This window comes from Oncorhynchus keta, chromosome 27 (assembly GCF_023373465.1).
Source record: "Oncorhynchus keta strain PuntledgeMale-10-30-2019 chromosome 27, Oket_V2, whole genome shotgun sequence".
NCBI lineage: Eukaryota > Metazoa > Chordata > Actinopteri > Salmoniformes > Salmonidae > Oncorhynchus > Oncorhynchus keta.
This window is the reverse complement of record NC_068447.1, coordinates 24,901,954-24,920,812: the sequence shown is the minus strand read 5'-3', so window position 1 is coordinate 24,920,812 and position 18,859 is coordinate 24,901,954. Positions and strand designations below refer to the sequence as shown.

The 18,859-nt window shown below is 44.3% G+C and overlaps 1 protein-coding gene across 1 annotated transcript in view; it reads left to right on the top strand.

Annotated features, from left to right (window-relative positions):
- The window catches only part of LOC118360283 (cadherin-4-like), a 636,928-nt gene that overhangs the window by 288,749 nt on the left and 329,320 nt on the right, over positions 1-18,859 (top strand). The window contains exon 3 of the mRNA XM_052482021.1: positions 10,354-10,377. Within this exon, the coding sequence (XP_052337981.1) occupies positions 10,354-10,377 (24 nt within the window). The remainder of the gene's footprint in view (positions 1-10,353; positions 10,378-18,859) is intronic.

Genomic DNA, 18,859 nt, shown 5'->3' with positions numbered 1-18,859 from the left:
AGAACCCCTAAGTGAGGCGGTGGGATCTTCCCCCAGCGGAAACCTGGCTAAACAGGCTTATCGTATGGCTTTGTAGGGTCTTATAGGACTAGCCATGGTCATGAGAAGCAACGACACCATCACTCAACCCTATCGGATTCATTCACTTTCAGGTCAGAGGTCAAGTGTGACCGGGGTCATGTGGCTTACTGTGTGTTCATAACTGGCAGTAATGTTGTATCAACATGGCCAAGTTCACTCAGGTAGAACGAGGGTGATTTAGCAACTCAAACCGCAGTGTAGGAATTGATCCTAATTACATTAAGCTTCAATATATCAATGATGCTTAATTATCTGAGGACAGCTGCGTTTCCTATGCCCACAGTCCTGTACATGCCCCTGACACACACAAACACGCTTTGTCTTCCCCGATATGGTTTTCATTTGTCTGGATGAAGTGGTGATTAGCTGTGAAGATTCCTCAGTTCATGATGAGTATAAAATCAAAACCAATTTCTGTCTTTAATTAAAGTTATTCCCAGGGCAACCTCTTATAAGTCCGTAACTTAAAGAGGTCAATAGGAGACAGCTTTCCAATGCACTCTAATTAAATTACACTGTATCAGGATGTATAGGGGGACCCGCACCAACAGCAGATGGTCCTTGATCAGATATTAGAGGCTGGGCAGTCAGGTCTTATGGCCACGGGCACTCTGCCCTGCCTGGGGGGAGAATGACCCCCTCACACACACATGCATGCACAAATGCACACCAATGCAAAGGCATGCACACACACGCACACACACACACAGTAACGAAATGCTATAAACATACCACCATTAAAAAGCAGCACTTTTCAATAGTCAGGGCTGCAAAGGAGAAACTTGCCCTTGTTTCAGTGTGGTAGCAACTAGCAGCACTATATTATAATCAAAACACATGGAACTGGTTGCATCAGCTGCGTCTCACGTTTCCCCACTATCAACAGCACGGGGCTGGGCTGCTTCAGATAGAACCAGCTGCATCTCACGTTTCCCCACTATCAACAGCATGGGGCTGGGCTGCTTCAGATAGAACCAGCTGCATCTCACGTTTCCCCACTATCAACAGCATGGGGCTGGGCTGCTTCAGATAGAACCAGCTGCATCTCACGTTTCCCCACTATCAACAGCATGGGGCTGGGCTGCTTCAGATAGAACCAGCTGCATCTCACGTTTCCCCACTATCAACAGCATGGGGCTGGGCTGCTTCAGATAGAACCAGCTGCATCTCACGTTTCCCCACTATCAACAGCATGGGGCTGGGCTGCTTCAGATAGAACCAGCTGCATCTCACGTTTCCCCACTATCAACAGCATGGGGCTGGGCTGCTTCAGATAGAACCAGCTGCATCTCACGTTTCCCCACTATCAACAGCATGGGGCTGGGCTGCTTCAGATAGAACCAGCTGCATTGACCACACGCTGTCCTCTGGACACACACACATGCATCAACAAACACATGCACACACACACACACACACACACACACACACACACACACACACACACACACACACACACACACACACACACACACACACACACACACACACACACACACACACACACACACACACACACACACACACACACACACACACACACACACACACACACACACACACACACAGACAAACACCAACACACTTCCAGCTGCACGCTAGCTGCTGCTGCCCAGCTGTGTGCTCCTGCTGTGTGTATCGTGTGAAGCCCCAGGAAGCCCCAGCTGCCCTCTCATTAAGTGCTTCTAGGAGTCAAAGACAGGAGAGGGGAATGGAGGGAGCAGAAAGGAGGGGAGTGGGCACAAGGGTAGAAAGAGAAGAGGGGAGCTAGAGAGAAAGGAGCAAGGGGACATGAGAAGGAAAAGAGGGAAGAGGAGAAATCAGAGAGGAGAAGAAAGATAAATAACAGAGAGGGGATGACAGGGAGAAAAGAGATGCAGGGAAGACGAGAGAGGGCGAAGAGTAGGAGGGAGAGAAAGAGTTTCACACCCTCAGCGGTGAAAGGCTATTTTGAGGCTTCTGTCCCCTTTGGTGATGTATGCCCATAAAATGATGTCTGCAGGGCGCTCTCACTCTCATAACAAGGAGATATAGAACTTCTCACTTCTGGACAGTCTGACTCTTTTACACTCCTCCAGCAACCCTTGAAAACACAACAACCCAGCGCTCCAATGCGGCTGACTGGTGTTAGTCCTGGGAGGGATTAGTTCTCAGGTGTGTCCACAGTCTTATTTTTCTCTCACTGCTTCAATTTGATACATTCCAGCTACATCTCCATATTGCATTCCAGAGAGCGAGAGAGTGTGCTTCTCTTGAAAGGGGTTTGAAACATTATTATTCAGACCTCATGGTTTTGCTCTATGAGTTTCGGAACGACTCAGAGAAGAGATATTTTGGAGGCCACTTTTACTACACTTGAATCTAATCTCACATTCATGAACAATAACCATTTCAACAATAGCCTTGAGTAACCTACTGCAGGCAGTAAGGCAAGCCAATATAGGCCATGACTGAGTTGCAATCCTAGTTGACAATGAATATTACTCAATTATGTTATTTATTTTAATTATTTTGTAGTTGTTCATAAGTAATATGCTCATTAAAATGTATAGATTTCTAGATGCATATAAATCCCTAGATGTGAATGGCTGATCAGTGTTGTAAATGTCAACACAAGTGTTCCTGTCAATGCCTGATTAGCTTTTTAGGTCAAGCACAATGTTAGACCATCATCCTGTGTCGTATATCTTGCCATTATAGTACCCAAAAGACAAGAAACACAACATTGAACCTTCTTAAACGTTCATACTATTTCTGTGTCTCTCCTCTCTGAGAAAAAAGGTAGAACGAAAGACAAACAGGGAAAGGGGAAAAAAGATATTGAGAATTACAACTTAGTCCTTTGTTTCACCACTGCCTTTGGTGTCCCCATGCATGCAATCCATATCAGGCCTGGCATTACCTGAGCTTGCATAAACCTGCTGCAGAGTAGGATAGACTGGGATCACTGTATTGACGAATAGCCTTATTTGCATAATACCCAACCACAGGAGGCGAGTAGTGGGCGTCAAAATGCCACACACATATTCACTGGAATTTAGCCTCCAAATCAATTTAAGCCACCGGCGACACAGGCAAGAAACCAGCCAATCGATGGTCTGAGGGGAAAAAGGAGCTTTACCTTTCAAACAGCCTAATATCAATCTGTATACAGGGGGCCATCGAAAGGCTTTATTATGCAACGTATTGACGTGTGTTAAGAAGGAAAAAGTGTTAGTCATCTATCATTGTCAGCTGCTGCTGGTAAAGCAAACTATCATTACAGCACTATTTCCTTCGTCAGGAAGCTTCGGAAGTCGGAAGTTCATATACACCTTAGCCAAATACATTTAAACTCAGTTTTTCACAATTCCTGACATTTAATCCTAGTAAAATTTCCCTGTCTTAGGTCAGTTAGGATCACCACTTAAGTTTAAGAATGTGAAATGTCAAAATAATAGTAGAGCGAATGATTTCTTTCAGCTTTTATTTCTTTCATCACATTCCCAGTGGGTCAGAAGTTTACATACACTCAATTAGTATTTGGTAGCATTGCCTTTAAATTGTATAAATTGGGTCAAATGTTTCGGGTAGCCTTCCACAAGCTTCCCACAATAAGTTGGGTGAATTTTGGCCGATTCCTCCTGACAGAGCTGATGTATCTGAGTCAGGTTTGTAGACCTCCTCGCTCACATACACTTTTTCAGTTCTGCCCACAAATTTTCTATGGGATTGAGGTCAGGGCTTTGTGATGGCCACTCCAATACCTTGACTTTGTTGTCCTGAAGCCATTTTGCCACAACTTTGGAAGTATGCTTGGGGTCATTGTCCATTTGGAAGACCCATTTGCGACCAAGCTTTAACTTCCTGACTGATGTCTAGAGATGTTGCTTCAATATATCCACGTAATTTTCCAACCTCATTATGCCATCTATTTTGTGAAGTGCACCAGTCCAGTTCTGTCCTGTTCTGGGATTGATTTGCACCTTTCACATTAAAGTATGTTCATCTTTAGGAGACAGAACGCATCTCCTTCCTGAGCGGTATGACGGATGCGTGGTCCCATGGTGTTTATACTTGCGTACAATTGTTTGTACAGATGAGCATGGTACCTTCAGGAGTTTGGAAATTGCTCCCAAGGATGAACCAGACTTGTGGAGGTCTACAATTTATTTTCTGACGTCTTGGCTGATTTCTTTTGATTTTCCCATGATGTCAAGCAAAGACGCACTGTGTTTGAAGGTAGGCCTTGAAATACATCCACAGGTACACCTCCAATTGACTATGTCAATTAGCCTATCAGAAGCTTCTAAAGTCATGACATCATTTTCTGGTATTTTCCAAGCTGTTTAAAGGCACAGTCAACTTAGTGTATGTAAACTTCTGACCCACTGCAATTGTGATACAGTGAATTATAAGTGAAATAATGTCACGTTCTGACCTTTATTTCCTTTGTTTTGTCGTTATTTAGTATGGTCAGGGCGTGAGTTGGTTATTCACGTTATGTTTATTGTTTTTGTATTTTAGTGTTCAGTTTGTCTTTAAAATTAAATATCATGAACACTTACCACTCCGCATCTTGGTCCAATCCATACTACACCTCCTCTTGGGACGAAGAGGAGGAAAACCATTTCAAATGATCTGTCTGTAAACAATTGTTGGAAAAAGTACTTGTGTCATGCACAAAGTAGATGTCCTAACCGACTTGCCAAAACTATAGTTTGTTAACAAGAAATTGGTGGAGTGGTGAAAAACGAGTTTTAATGACTTTAACCTGTGTGTCTGTAAACTTCCGACTTCAACTGTATATTTATATATATAAATATATATACGCTACCGTTCAAAAGTTTGGGGTCACTTAGACATTTCTTTGTTTTCCATGAAAATATACATTAGTTGCAAAATGAATAGGAAAAATAGTCAAGATGTTGACAAGGTTATAAATAATGATTTTTATTGAAATAATAATTGTGTCCTTCAAACTTTACTTTCATCAAATAATCCTCCATTTGCGGCAATCACAGCCTTGTAGACCTTCGGCATTCTAGTTGTCATTTTGTTGAGGTAATCTGAAATGATTTCACCCCATGCTTCCTGAAGCACCTCCCACAAGTTGGATTGGCTTGATGGGCACTTCTTACTTACCGTATAGTCAAGCTGCTCCCACAACAGCTCAATAGGGTTGAGATTTGGTGACTGTGCTGGCCACTCCATTGTAGACAGAATACCAGCTAACTGCTTCTTCCATGAATAGTTCTTGCATAGTTTGGAGCTGTGCTATTGGTCATTGTCCTGTTGAAGGAGGAAATTGGCTCTAATTAAGTGCAGTCCACAGGGTATGGCATATTGTTGCAAAATGGAGTGATAGCCTTCCTTCTTCAAGATCCCTTTTACCCTGTTCAAATTTCCCACATTACCACCACCAAAGCACCACCACACCATCACATTGCCTGCACCATAGTTGACAGATTGTGTCAAGCACGCGTCCAGCATATTTTCATTTTTTCTGTCTGAGAATGTTCTTCTTTGTGATGCGAACACCTCAAACTTAGATTTGTCTGTCCATAACACTTTTTTGCCATCTTCCTCTGTCCAGTGTCTGTGTTCTTTTGCCCGTCTTAATCTTCTATTTTTATTGGCCAGTCTGATATATGGCTTTTTTTGCAACTATGCCTAGAAGGCCAGCATCCCGGAGTCACCTCTTCACTGTTGACTCCTCTTTCTATTCTGGTTAGAGCCAGTTTGCACTGTTCTGTGAAGAGAGTAGTACACAGCGTTGTTCGAGATTTTCAGTTTCTTGGCAATTTCTCGCATGGAATAACCTTAATTTCTCAGAACAAGAATAGACTGACGAGTTTCAGAAGAAAGTATTTTGTTTCTGGCCATTTTGATCCTGTAATCAAACCCACAAATGTTGATGCTCCAGATACTCAACTAGTCTAAAGAAGGCCAGTTAAATTGCTTCTTAAATCAGCACAACAGTTTTTAGCTGTGCTAACATAATTGCAAAATGGTTTTCTAATGATCAATTAGCCTTTTTAAAATTATAAACTTGGATTAGCTAACACAACATGCCATTGGAACACAGGAGTGATGGTTGCTGATAATGGGCCTCTGTACACCTATGTAGATATTCCATTAAAACAATCAGCCATTTCCAGCTACAATAGCCATTTAAAACATTAACAATGTCTCCACTGTATTTTTTTAATCAATTTGCTGTTATTTTAATGGACAAAAAATGTGCTTTTTTTTTCAAAAACAAGGACATTTCTAAGTGACCACAAACTTTTGAATTGCACTCAAGGCCATAAGCAAACAGGAAACGCTAATGTTAAATGTGCAACCAGAGGAAGTAAAAACTCTAGACCACCTTTACTCCACACACAGAAATGAGTACAAAGCTCACCCTCCATTTGGCAAATCTGACCATAATTCTATCCTCCTAATTTCTGCTTACAAGCAAACTCTAAAACAGGTTAGCACCAGTGACTTGGTCAGATGACGCAGATGCTAAGCTACAGGACTGTTTTGCTAGCACAGACTGGAATTTGTTCAGGGATTCTTCTGATGGCATTGAGGAGTACACCACATCAGTCACTGGCTTCAACAATAAGTGCTTCAATGATGCTGTCCCCACAGTGACCATATGTACATACCCCAACCAGAAGCCATGGATTACAGGTAACATCTGCAGTGAGCTAAAGGGTAGAGCTGCCGCTTTCAAGGAGGCGGACTCTAACCCGGACGCTTATAAGAAATCCCCTCAGACGAACAATGAAACAGGCAGGGTGTCAATACTGGACTAAGATTGAATCGCACTACATCGCTCCGACGCTTGTCGGATGTGTCAGGGCTTGTTAGCTATAACAGACTACAAAGGAAAACACAGCCGTGAGCTGCCAAGTGACATGAGCCTACCAGAAAAGCTAAATTACTTCTATGCTCGCTTCGAGGCAAGCAACACTGAAGCATGCATGACAGCATCCGCTGTTCCGGACGACTGTGTGACTACTATCTCCATAGCCGATGTGAGTAAGACCTTTTAACAGTTCAACATTCACAAGGCCGCAGGGCCAGACGGATTACCAGGACGTGTACTTCGAGCATGCGCTGACCAACTGGCAGTGTCTTCACTGACATTTTCAACCTCTTCCTGTCCGAGTCTGTAATACCAACATGTTTCAAGCAGACCACCAGACCACCACATCTGTATCCATGAAGTGCTTAAAAAGGCTGGTCATGGCTCACATCAACACCATTATCCCAGAAACCCTAACCCACTCCATTTTGCATACCGCCCCAACAGATCCACAGATCCATGACGCAATCTCGATTGCACTCCACACTGCACTTTCCCACCGGGACAAATGGAACACCTACCTGAGAATGCTATTCATTGACTACAGCTCAGGGTTCAACACCATAGTGCCCTCAAAGCTCATCAATAAGCTAAGGACCCTAGGACTAAACATCTCCTTCTGCAACTGGATACTGGGCTTCCTGATGGGCTACTCCCAGGTGGTAAGGGTTTGTAACAACACATCTGCCACGCTGATCCTCAACACGGGGTCCCTCAGGGGTGCATGTTCAGTCCCCTCCTGTACTCGCTGTTCACCCACGACTGCATGCCCAGGCACAACTCCAACACCATCATTAAGTTTGCCGATGCACAACAGCGGTATGCCTCATCATCAACAAGACAGACTATGGGTGGTGGTCAGAGACCTGGTCGTGTGGTGCCAGGATAACAACCTCTCCCTCAACGTTAACAAGACAAAGGAGATGATTGTGGACTAGAGGAAAAGGAGGACTGTGCAGATCCCCATTCTCATTAACAGGGCTGTAATGGAGCAGGTTGAGAGCTTTAAGTTCACATCACCAACAGACTATCATGGTTCAAACACACCAAGACAGTCGTGAAGAGGGCACGACAAAGCCTATTCCCCCTCAGGAGACTGAAAAGATGGGTCCTCGTATCATCAAAAGGTTCTACAACTACACCATCGAGAGCATCCTGACTGGTTGCATGCCTGGTATGGCAACTGCTCGGCCTCTGACCGCAAGGCACTACAGAGGGTAGTGCGTACAGCCCAGTACATCACTGGGGCCAAGATTCCTGCCATCCAGGACCTCTATACTAGGCCTTGTCAGAGGAAGGCCCTAAAATATTGTCAAAGACTCCTGCCACCCTAGTACTGGAGCGCCAAGTCTAGGTCCAAAAGGCTTCTAGACAGCTTCTACCCCCAAGCCACAATTCTCCTGAACAGCTAGTCAAATGGCTACCCAAACTATTTGCATTGTGTGTGTGTGTGTGTGTGTGTGTGTGTGTGTGTGTGTGTGTGTGTGTGTGTGTGTGTGTGTGTGTGTGTGTGTGTGTGTGTGTGTGTGTGTGTGTGTGTGTGTGTGTGTGTGTGTGTGTGTGTGTCCCACCCCTCTTTTACACTGCTGCTACTCCCTGGTTATTATCTATGATTTATTATCTATGAGCAGTCACTTTAAACTTACATTTCCATATTACCTCAATTACCTCGACTAACCTGTGCCCCTGCAAATTGACTCTGTATCGGTACCCCCTGTTTATAGCGCCTCTACTGTTATTTTACTGCTGCTCTTTAACTATTTGTTATTTTTATTTAACACGTATTTTTCTTAAAACTGCGTTGTTGGTTAAGGGCTTGTAAGCATTTCACTGTAAGGTCTACAATTCAGCGCATGTGACAAATACAATTTGATTTGATCTATTTTTCTCTCCTTTACCCATATCTCTCTCTGTGGGAATGGTAGATAAGGCCTGGGAAGGTTGTTAGGAGGGAGACAGACAGGCATGCAGACAGCCCCCTGATAAAGTGTGCTTGCCAGAACCTCTCTATCTGGCATGCTCTCCCCCTCTCTTTTAGTTGTAATTGAAGGTGGTTGAATTTGCTCTGTTGGCCTGCGTCAACAGAGTCTCATGTTCAATTATTGAGAATGGCAAAATTTGTTTGAAAGGTTAGGACTCTTTCCCATGTTTTCCCATATCCCTTTCATTGAGGGATTGGCTAGATATAACAAGCTTCAGATAGAAGTCTTACTGTTTCATTCTAGATGTGTAGACCTTTTATCAACTGCACTCAGGGCTACACGGTTTCTCCAATGGAGACGGCAGAGTTGGCATGATAGGATGTGGTATGGCACCAGAACATGCCAACACCAACTGTACCAGTTTGCAGAGGATTTTCTCTCCAGCGAGGGCCATCCCACTGCTGTGAAGCTACAGTAACAGACAGTGAGACCCATGTAATAACCAGCTGGGAAATATTGGCCCAAATCCTCCTGAACACCTCACCAAACAAAAAGCAGCAAGCCGTTAACTTCCACCCAATCCCACGCTGCGCTGCTTTGATCTACACCGACACCACAATGGAGGCCATTTTTATTATTTTTCTGGCAATTAGGCAAAGCAGTAGATTATCTCCCTTTCAGCCCAACCTCTCTCCCTAATCCACCCGTATTCAATTATAACAGGCCTCCCCTGTCTGCGGCCGTTTGGGCTACTAGCTCGTCCGGCCAGTACACAAATCCGTTTAAGGATTTGGACTTCCGAGATTGCAATAGAATAACTTATTTATTTTCACATTCCTCATGACTTTTCAAGTCTATTAAATAAAAATGAAACTTTGGGAGCTTCCAAACAGTGTTGTGGAAAATATTTTATGAGAACATTATGTTGTCGTGACACTTAATACAAGAGTGCCTCTACAACCCTCCCACTAAAAAATGTTCATGATTTCATCCACAAAAGAATGTGGATTGTGTTCTCACAAAGCCAAGATGTTATTGCTTTACTTATTCAAAATCTCCACTCACAGTAACTTGTATGATGGATTGCAGTTGACTGGGAATTTCATGCATTCTCTGCTCTTCACTCTCTAGGCCTCCATTTCTTTGTCTTGGTGGGATAGATCAGAAAGAATCTCCTTCTGTCAGTCTCTTCTTCTCTCTTTCTCTCTTTCTCCATCTCTCTTCCCCTCTCCATCTTAATCCCTCCCTCCCTCTCAGGATGGTTGAAAGGCAACTACTGTGTGTGTGTGTTGAAGTGGAGTGGTTGTGCTGTTGGAGGGATGAGATGAAAGACCCCCTGACTGTGTTCTAACAGCCCCCTTCTGTTTACCCTCCTGGGCCACGGTGTTGTTCCCCTCCACGCGTATCACTGACTGATGCTGTCATCTCCGCCATTTGATGGTTCTCAGAGACAACAGCCTGTCAACCGCTAACACACTCCTCTCTTTTCTCTCTCCCTTTCATCTGCAGATTCCACCGTGTCATCTCCGAAAGGTAAAGCAACACACAATCAGTCACCTGTGTCCCTCTGCTGTTTGAGACGTGGTGTGTGTGCGCATGTGTGTGCGCGTGTGTGTGCGCGTGTGTGCAGCAGCAGCTGTGTGTTTGTTCTCAACTACTGTTTATCAACACTTATACCTAAGGTGTTGGGGATGTGAAGTCAAGGTTACTGTTGTGTCGCTGATACCATTGTTGCCATACACCCACCCATACATTATAGCCAATTGCATTGCTCCATACATTACATTAGTAATATTTAATCCACACTATTTGCATCACTGATGACTCAGACTCTCTGTGACCCTCATCACTTATGGCAGTGTTCCCCATCTCCAGTCCTCCAGTACCCCCAACAGTACATATTTTTGTTGTAAACCTAGACAAGCACACTTCATTCAACTCATCGAAGGCTTGATGATTAGTTGACAAGTTGAATCAGGTGTGCTTCTCTAGGGTTACAACACAAATGTGTGCTGTTGAGGGTACTGGAGGACTGGAGTTGGGAAACACTGGGTCATAGCATATACTGTAGGTAAAGCCTTGTGTATGTTAATGTATGGGTGGATGGCAGAGAGAGTGATTGTGTTTCTCAGTATACCTGGGAGGTGGGGTAGGGTTGGTTGGGGAGGAGGGGCTGTCTGTCGGTCTGTTTTGATGGGGGGGATAATGATCAGAGTAGAAGCTGACATTGTGAATAGCTCCGGGGGGCTCGTTCTGAGTGGCAGCACGGTGCAGGTTTACGCATCAGGACGTTTCATCCCTTTACTCTGTGTAATGAAGATGACGGCGGAGGGCATGTCGTAGCCCGCATCCTGTGTTATTGCACCGGTGGAGAGGACAATATACAATCAGTCGTGCTACTTTACAGTTGATAAACTTGACTTTGTTCAAACTTTGTTTTCGTACACTTTGTTTGTTTTTAATGAAGGTATTGTTGTTTTTACTGCAATAGTGTGAAGGGAGGTAGCATCTTTTTTTTCTCGAGAAGAAATATTTTCTTGTTAACTCCTTAACATTGTCATGACGTTGGCCTGCGGGTAGGTTTATGAAGTCATAAATACCTCTCCCCCCTTTTTCCTCTCTCTACCCTACTGATGTTACATTTGAAAACCCTTTGGTTAACATAGAGATTCTGGGAACATCAGAAGGTGGGGGAAAATTAACTATATTCTGGTAATCCGACCAATTGAACATATGCAGTGGTACTTAATGAATATGATGTCAGTTCGGTTTTCATCTGAGACATTCTCATCAATGATAGGATGACATAAACTCTACAGTGGAAAGTCTACACATCAGAGTTATCGGTTTCACATGGAATTGTTGTTCAATTTAAATGTTTGAATTTGAAATTATTCGTGATGGGATGAAATGTGATTTTAGCTTCTAAAATGTGAGAATTGGGTTTTCATAAGGTTAGGGCTCTGCTCAATCAGTGGCCCGCCCCTGTGAAGAGTCATGGGTAATAAAACTTTTCAGACAAACCCTTCTCGCTCCACTATCTAAAGCCTTGACGAAAATGGAACCTCCTGTTACGAGGATGTGAGGACGACGGTCCGATGTCAGAATGGTTCAGATAATAACTACAAAACGAAACCAACATCAGCGTGAGCTTTGGTTGCGAATGGGATGAACTTTGAACTCTTATTCACTACAGAAGTGATACCTCCTAGCCGTTGAGTTAGCAACAGCAGCTGCAAACAAGGGTTAGGAAGGAATAGACAGAGTATCCTGTCTATCACACAATGACGTTACTACAACGTATCTAATTTACCAGCAGAGACATTATTCAAAGGACTCGGTTGGGCAACACGGCCTTCCATCTACCACCAACCTACCGAAGCGCAGCTCAGAGTAAATATTTATTGCATTTTGCTTTTCCAAATGGCCGGTAATTTAGAATGGATAAGATACTGTATTTACGATAGCACAGCTTCTCCTTTTGTTCCTCAGTCTTCCCGCTCTTTCACTCAAACCCAGACCCTTTTCTTTTATGTAACAAGTGTAACGGCGTTCTTCGTTTGTCGAAAGAGAGTCGGACCGAAATGCAGCGTGGTGGTTACTCATGTCTTTAATGAAACAATCGCGATGCATGAAATAACTCATACAAATACAAAACAACAAATACAAATACAAAACAACAAAACTAATTACAGCCTATCTTGTGAAACTACACAGAGACAGGAACAATCACCCACGAAATACAAAGTGAAACCCAGGCTACCTAAATACGGTTCCCCATCAGAGACAACAAGAATCACCTGAGTCTGATTGAGAACTGCCTCAGGCAGCCAAGCCGATACTAGACACACCCCTAATCAACCACAATCCCAATGCCTACAAAAACCCCAATGCAACAATACAATAACCCCATGTCACACCCTGGCCTGAACAAATAATTAAAGAAAACACAAAATACTAAGACCAAGGCGTGACAGAACCCCCCCTAAGGTGCGGACTCCCGGATGCACCTCAAAACCATAGGGAGGGTCCGGGTGGGCGTCTGTCCATGGTGGCGGTTCCGGCTCGGGACGTGGACCCCACTCCATTAAAGTCATAGTTCCTCCCCTTCGCGTCCTGGGATAATCCACCCTCGCCACCGACCATGGCCTAATAGTCCTCACCCAGAACCCCACTGAACTGAGGAGCAGCTCGTGACTGAGGGGCAGCTCGGGACTGAGGGGCAGCTCGGGACTGAGGGGTAGCTCGGGACTGAGGGGTAGCTCGTGACTGAGGGGCAGCTCGGGACTGAGGGGCAGCTCGAGACTGAGAGAAAGCCCAGTACTGAGAGGAAGCCCAGTACTGAGAGGAAGCCCAGTACTGAGATGAAGCTCAAGCAGGTAGTAGGCTCCGGTAGATCCTGGCTGGCTGGCGGATCTGGAAGATTCTGGTTGACTAGCAGATCTGGAAGAGACTGGTTGACTGGCAGATCTGGAAGAGACTGGTTGACTGGCAGATCTGGAAGAATCTGGTTGACTGGCAGATCTAGAAGATCATGGCTGACTGGCGGATCTAGCTGCTCTATGCAGACTGACAGCTCCTTGCAGACTGACAGCTCTGGCTGCTCCATGCAGGCTGACAGCTCCTTGCAGACTGACAGCTCCTTGCAGACTGGCAGCTCTTTGCAGACTGACAGCTCTGGCTGCTTCATACAGACTGACAGCTCTGGCTGCTTCTTCCAGACTGACAGCTCTGGCTGCTTCATACAGACTGACAGCTCTGACTACTCCATACAGACTGACAGCTCTGACTGCTCCATGCAGGCTGGCAGCACCTTGCAGACTGGCAGCTCCTTGCAGACTAGCAGCTCCTTGCAGACTGGCAGTTCTGGCTGCTTCATCCAGACTGACAGCTCAGGCTGCTCCGAACAGGCATGAGGCTCCGGCAGCGCTGTAGAGGAGGAAGGCTCTGATAGCGCTGAACAGGCGGGAGACTCCGACAGCGCAGGAGGGGCGAGGCGCACTGTAGGCCTGATGCGTGGTGCTGGTACTGGTGATACTGGAGCGAGGACACGCACAGGAAGCCTGGTGCGGGGAGCTGCTACTGGAGGACTGGTGTGTGGAGGTGGCTCTGGATAGACCGGACCGTGCAGGCGCACTGGAGCTCTTGAGCACTGAGCCTGCCCAACCTTACCTGGCTCGATGCCCACTCTAGCCCGGCCAATACAAAGGGCTGGTATGAACCGCACCGGGCTATGCACCCGCACTGGAAACACTGTGCGCTCCATAGCATAACACGGTGCCTGCCCGGTCTCTCTAGCCCCCCGGTAAGAACAGGGAGTTTGTGCAGGTCTCCTACCTGGCGTAGCCATACTCCCTGTAAGCCCCCCCCCCCAATAATTTTTTGGGGCTGCTTTTCGGGCTTCCATCCCCGTCGCCGTGCTGCCTCCTCATACCAGCGCCTCTCCGCTTTTTCCGCCTCCAGTTCTTCCTTGGGACGGCGATATTCTCCAGGCTGAGCCCAGGGTCCTTTTCCGTCTAATATCTCCTCCCAAAACCAGAAGTCCTTTGATCGCTGCTCCTCACGATTAACAGGGAGAGTTGGCTCAGGTCTGACTCTTGACACTCTCTCCCTGAGCCCTCCCCCAATACATTTTTGGGGGTGACTTTCGGGTTTCTTTCTGCGCCGCCGTGTCTTTCTCTTCGACTCCATTCTCCTATAGCCCTCTTCGCACTGCTCCAGCGAATCCCAGGCGGGCTCCGGCACTCTCTCTGGGTCGACCGCCCACCTGTCTATTTCTTCCCACGTCGTATACTCCAAGCTTCTGCTGTCCATAACGTCTTCCCATGTCCATTCTCCGAATAATTCATCCTCCTTTCGCTGCTCATGCTGTCGCTGCCTGTTACCACGCCACTCGGTCCGTGTGTGGTGGGTGATTCTGTAACAGCGTTCTTCGTTTGTCGAAAGAGAGTCGGACCGAAATGCAGCGTGGTGGTTACTCATGTCTTTAATGAAACAATCGCGATACATGAAATAACTCATACAAATACAAAACAACAAAACGGAATGTGAAACCTAATTACAGCCTATCTGGTGAAACTACACAGAGACAGGAACAATCACCCACGAAATACAAAGTGAAACCCAGGCTACCTAAATACGGTTCCCCATCAGAGACAACAAGAATCACCTGACTCTGATTGAGAACCGCCTCAGGCAGCCAAGCCTATACTAGACACACCCCTAATCAACCACAATCCCAATGCCTACAAAAGCCCCAATACGACCATACAATAACCCCATGTCACACCCTGGCCTGAACAAATAATTAAAGAAAACACAAAATACTAAGACCAAGGCGTGACAACAAGCTGTCATATCTGTTCTGCCCGCTAGGGCCATTTTCCTGTATAACATAATTTGTAATCAAGTTATGATTAATTATGTGTATGTGTAATTCTGTGTGATTTAGTTTGGTATTTAGTAAATAAATAATTGAACCCAATTTTGTATTGCTGATTCAACTTGTTAGCCAGGGTTCGTGAAGAATTTACAACTTTCAGATGAGACTGAATTAACCTCTAGCGACGAGCAATCCCGTATCCGGGAGCGTAATCATAGCCTCAAGTGCATTACCATAACACAACGTTTCCTATTCATGAAAATCGCAAATGAAATGAAATAAATATATTCAAACACAAGCTTAGCCTTTTGTTAACAACGCTGTCATCTCAGATTTTCAAAATATGCATTACAGCCAACACTAGACAAGCATTTGTGTAAGTTTAGCATGGCATAATGCTATGCTAGGCTCTGCTGGCAGCAGGCAACATTTTCACGAAAATAAGAAAAGCAACCAAATGAAATCATTTAACTTTGAAGAACTTCAGATTCTTTCACTCAGGAGACTCCCAGTTAGATAGCAAATGTTCCTTTTTTCCTAAAATAATATTTTTGTAGGCGAAAAACGTCACGTTTGTTCATCCTGCTTGGCTGAGAAATCGACAGAAAAATACTTAAACTATAATGCGTTAGCATAACGCAACTTTTTCTATTAATGAAAATCGAAAATGAAATGAAATAAATATATTGAAACACAAGCTTAGCCTTTTGTTAACAACACTGTCATCTCAGATTTTCAAAATATATTTTTCAACCAAAGCTACACAAGCATTTGTGTAAGAGTATTGATAGCCTAGCATAGCATTAACCTTAGCATTCAGCAGGCAACATTTTCACAAAAACAAGAAAAGCATTCAAATAAAATCATTTACCTTTGAAGAACTTTGGATGATTTCAATGACGAGACTCTCAGTTAGATAGCAAATGTTCATTTTTTCCAAAAAGATTATTTGTGTTGGCGAAATAGCTCTGTTTTGTTCATCACGTTTGGCTAAGAAAAAGACCGGGAAATGCAGTCACTATAACGCCAAACTTTTTTCCAAATTAGCTCCATAATATCGACAGAAACATGGCAAACGTTGTTTAGAATCAATCCTCAAGGTGTTTTTCACATATCTATTCGATAATATATCAGTCGAGACAGTTGGTTTCTCATCAGAAGCAAACGGAAAAATACTGCAGCTGGAGATTACGCAATAATTGCAATGGAGGACACCAAGCGACCACCTGGTAGATGTAGTCTCTTATGGTAAATCTTCCAATGATATGCCTACAATTACGTCACAATGCTGTCGACACCTTGGGGAAGCGACAGAAAGCCTAAGCTCATTCGTGGCCCATTCACAGACATATAAGGAGTCATTGGCATGAGGCGGTTTCAAAAAATGCTGCACTTCCTGATTGGATTTTTATCTGGGTTTCGCCTGTAACATCAGTTCTGTGGCACTCACAGACAATATCTTTGCAGTTTTGGAAACGTCAGAGTGGTTTCTTTCCAAAGCTGTCAATTATGTGCATAGTCGAGCATCTTTTCGTGACAAAATATCTTGTTTAAAACGGGAACGTTTTTCATCCAAAAATGTAAATAGCGCCCCCTATATCCAAGAAGTTAAGGTGACGATTAATATTGACTGCTATTTATGTCAAATATTACTAGGTCTTTACGAGTTTATTCGGAATATAACAGCTCTATAAATATTATTTTGTGGTGCCCCGACTCTCTAGTTAATTACATTTACATGATTAGCTCAATCAGGTAATATTAATTATGGAAAAAATATTTTATAGAATAGCATGTCATATCACTTAATCCGGCATAGCCAAAGACACAACAACATATTGTGACACACACTGACTCTTAAGTATACTCACACATACCGTACACTGCATCTACTGTACATAGCCATTCCGGCAATGTGCTTGATACCCTCACAAAATGCACGTGTTTGATACACACACAGTCACACACACACACACGCACACATGCACACACTGGTTTTCTTAGTTTCTTAGTATGTGTGTGCTTTATGCATGTGAGTCTATGCATGTGTGTGTCTGCATTTGTGTGCGTGCTTGAGAGTCTGCACATGTATGTGTTGTCAGGCGGCTCTATAAAGCTAAGTGACATGTGGTGCGGCTGCACTGTGTAGTCTGATGAATGTTGAGTAGGAACAGAGGCTGGTGTGGTGTAGATCATCTCGCTACAGACCCCCCCATATGTTGCTGAAGGAGAGACACATAAATAAGGCCATCCACTGCACACTAATCTAGGCATTTTACAGCTAACCCATTCACACAGGCATATACACACTTTATTTTAACACACTCCCCTTCTACCTCAAACGTTTACCCAGCGCACTTAAATACCCACACATAGCTGTAGAGAGGGATGGGTAACTATTCATTCACACAGAGTGAGTTATGGAGGGATTTATAGATATGACAACACCATCGGTACTGAGGAGCCTTTGGGCCTTGAGCTGAAGATAAGACATAGGGTCTCATCTCTCTCTCTCTCTCCTATCATCTTCTCTCCTTGTCTCTCGCTCCTGTGTTTGTGTGTGTGTGTTATACCCCTGCAAGGGGGAAATATAGAAATAAATCACACAGAGATTTAACTTCGGCTTCAAGTCACTTGTAATGAGTCAGGTGGGAAGCGCCCTTATAGGAATTCCTAGGTATAGGTATAACCAGTCAGATCAAACAGACATCACTAGAGCACACAGATGGTATTATTCACATTAAGATAACTGAATAGTGTATTGGTACACAACATAATGCTGTATTATTATATTGTTATTATTAAGGCACATTTCATTATATCGTGTGTGTGTGTGTGTGTGTGTGTGTGTGTGTGTGTGTGTGTGTGTGTGTGTGTGTGTGTGTGTGTGTGTGTGTGTGTGTGTGTGTGAGCATGTGTTTTGGCAGTTTCAACCATCCAACCAACCATTCAACCAACTCATCAATCCTGCCCCCTCCTGAGTGGCAAAGTTACAGTTTTGACTTACATCTTGTTGAAAATCTATGGTAAGACTTGAAAATTGCTGTCTAGCCATGAGCCACAACATTTTAACAGGGCTTGAAGAATTTTGAAAAGAATAATGGGAAAATCAAATCAAACTTTATTTGCCACTTGTACCCAATACAACAAGTGTATTGGTGTAGACTTTACCATGAAATGCTTAGTTACAAACCCTTAACCAACAGTGCAGTTCAAGAAGAAGAAAATATTAACCAAGTAGGCTAAAATAAAAAGTAACACAAAATGAATAACAATATCTGTACATGTAGGTGGGGGCGAGGTGACTATGCATAGGTAACAAACAAACAGAGAGTAGGGGGTTCAATGTAAATTGTCCGGTGGCGATGTTTATGAATTGTTCAGCAGTCGAATGGCTTCGGGGTAGACGCTGTTGTGGAGCCTTTTGGTTGGCAATTGGTGGTACCGCTTGCCGAGCGGTAGCAGAGAAAACAGTCTATAACTTGGGTGACTGGACTCTCTAACAACTTTATGGGCTTTCCTCTGATACCGCCGATTATATAAGATGGCAGGAGGCTTGGCCCCAGTGATGTCCTGGGCCGTTTGCACTACCCTCTGTAGCGCCTTATGGTCAGATGCCGAGCAGTTGCCATA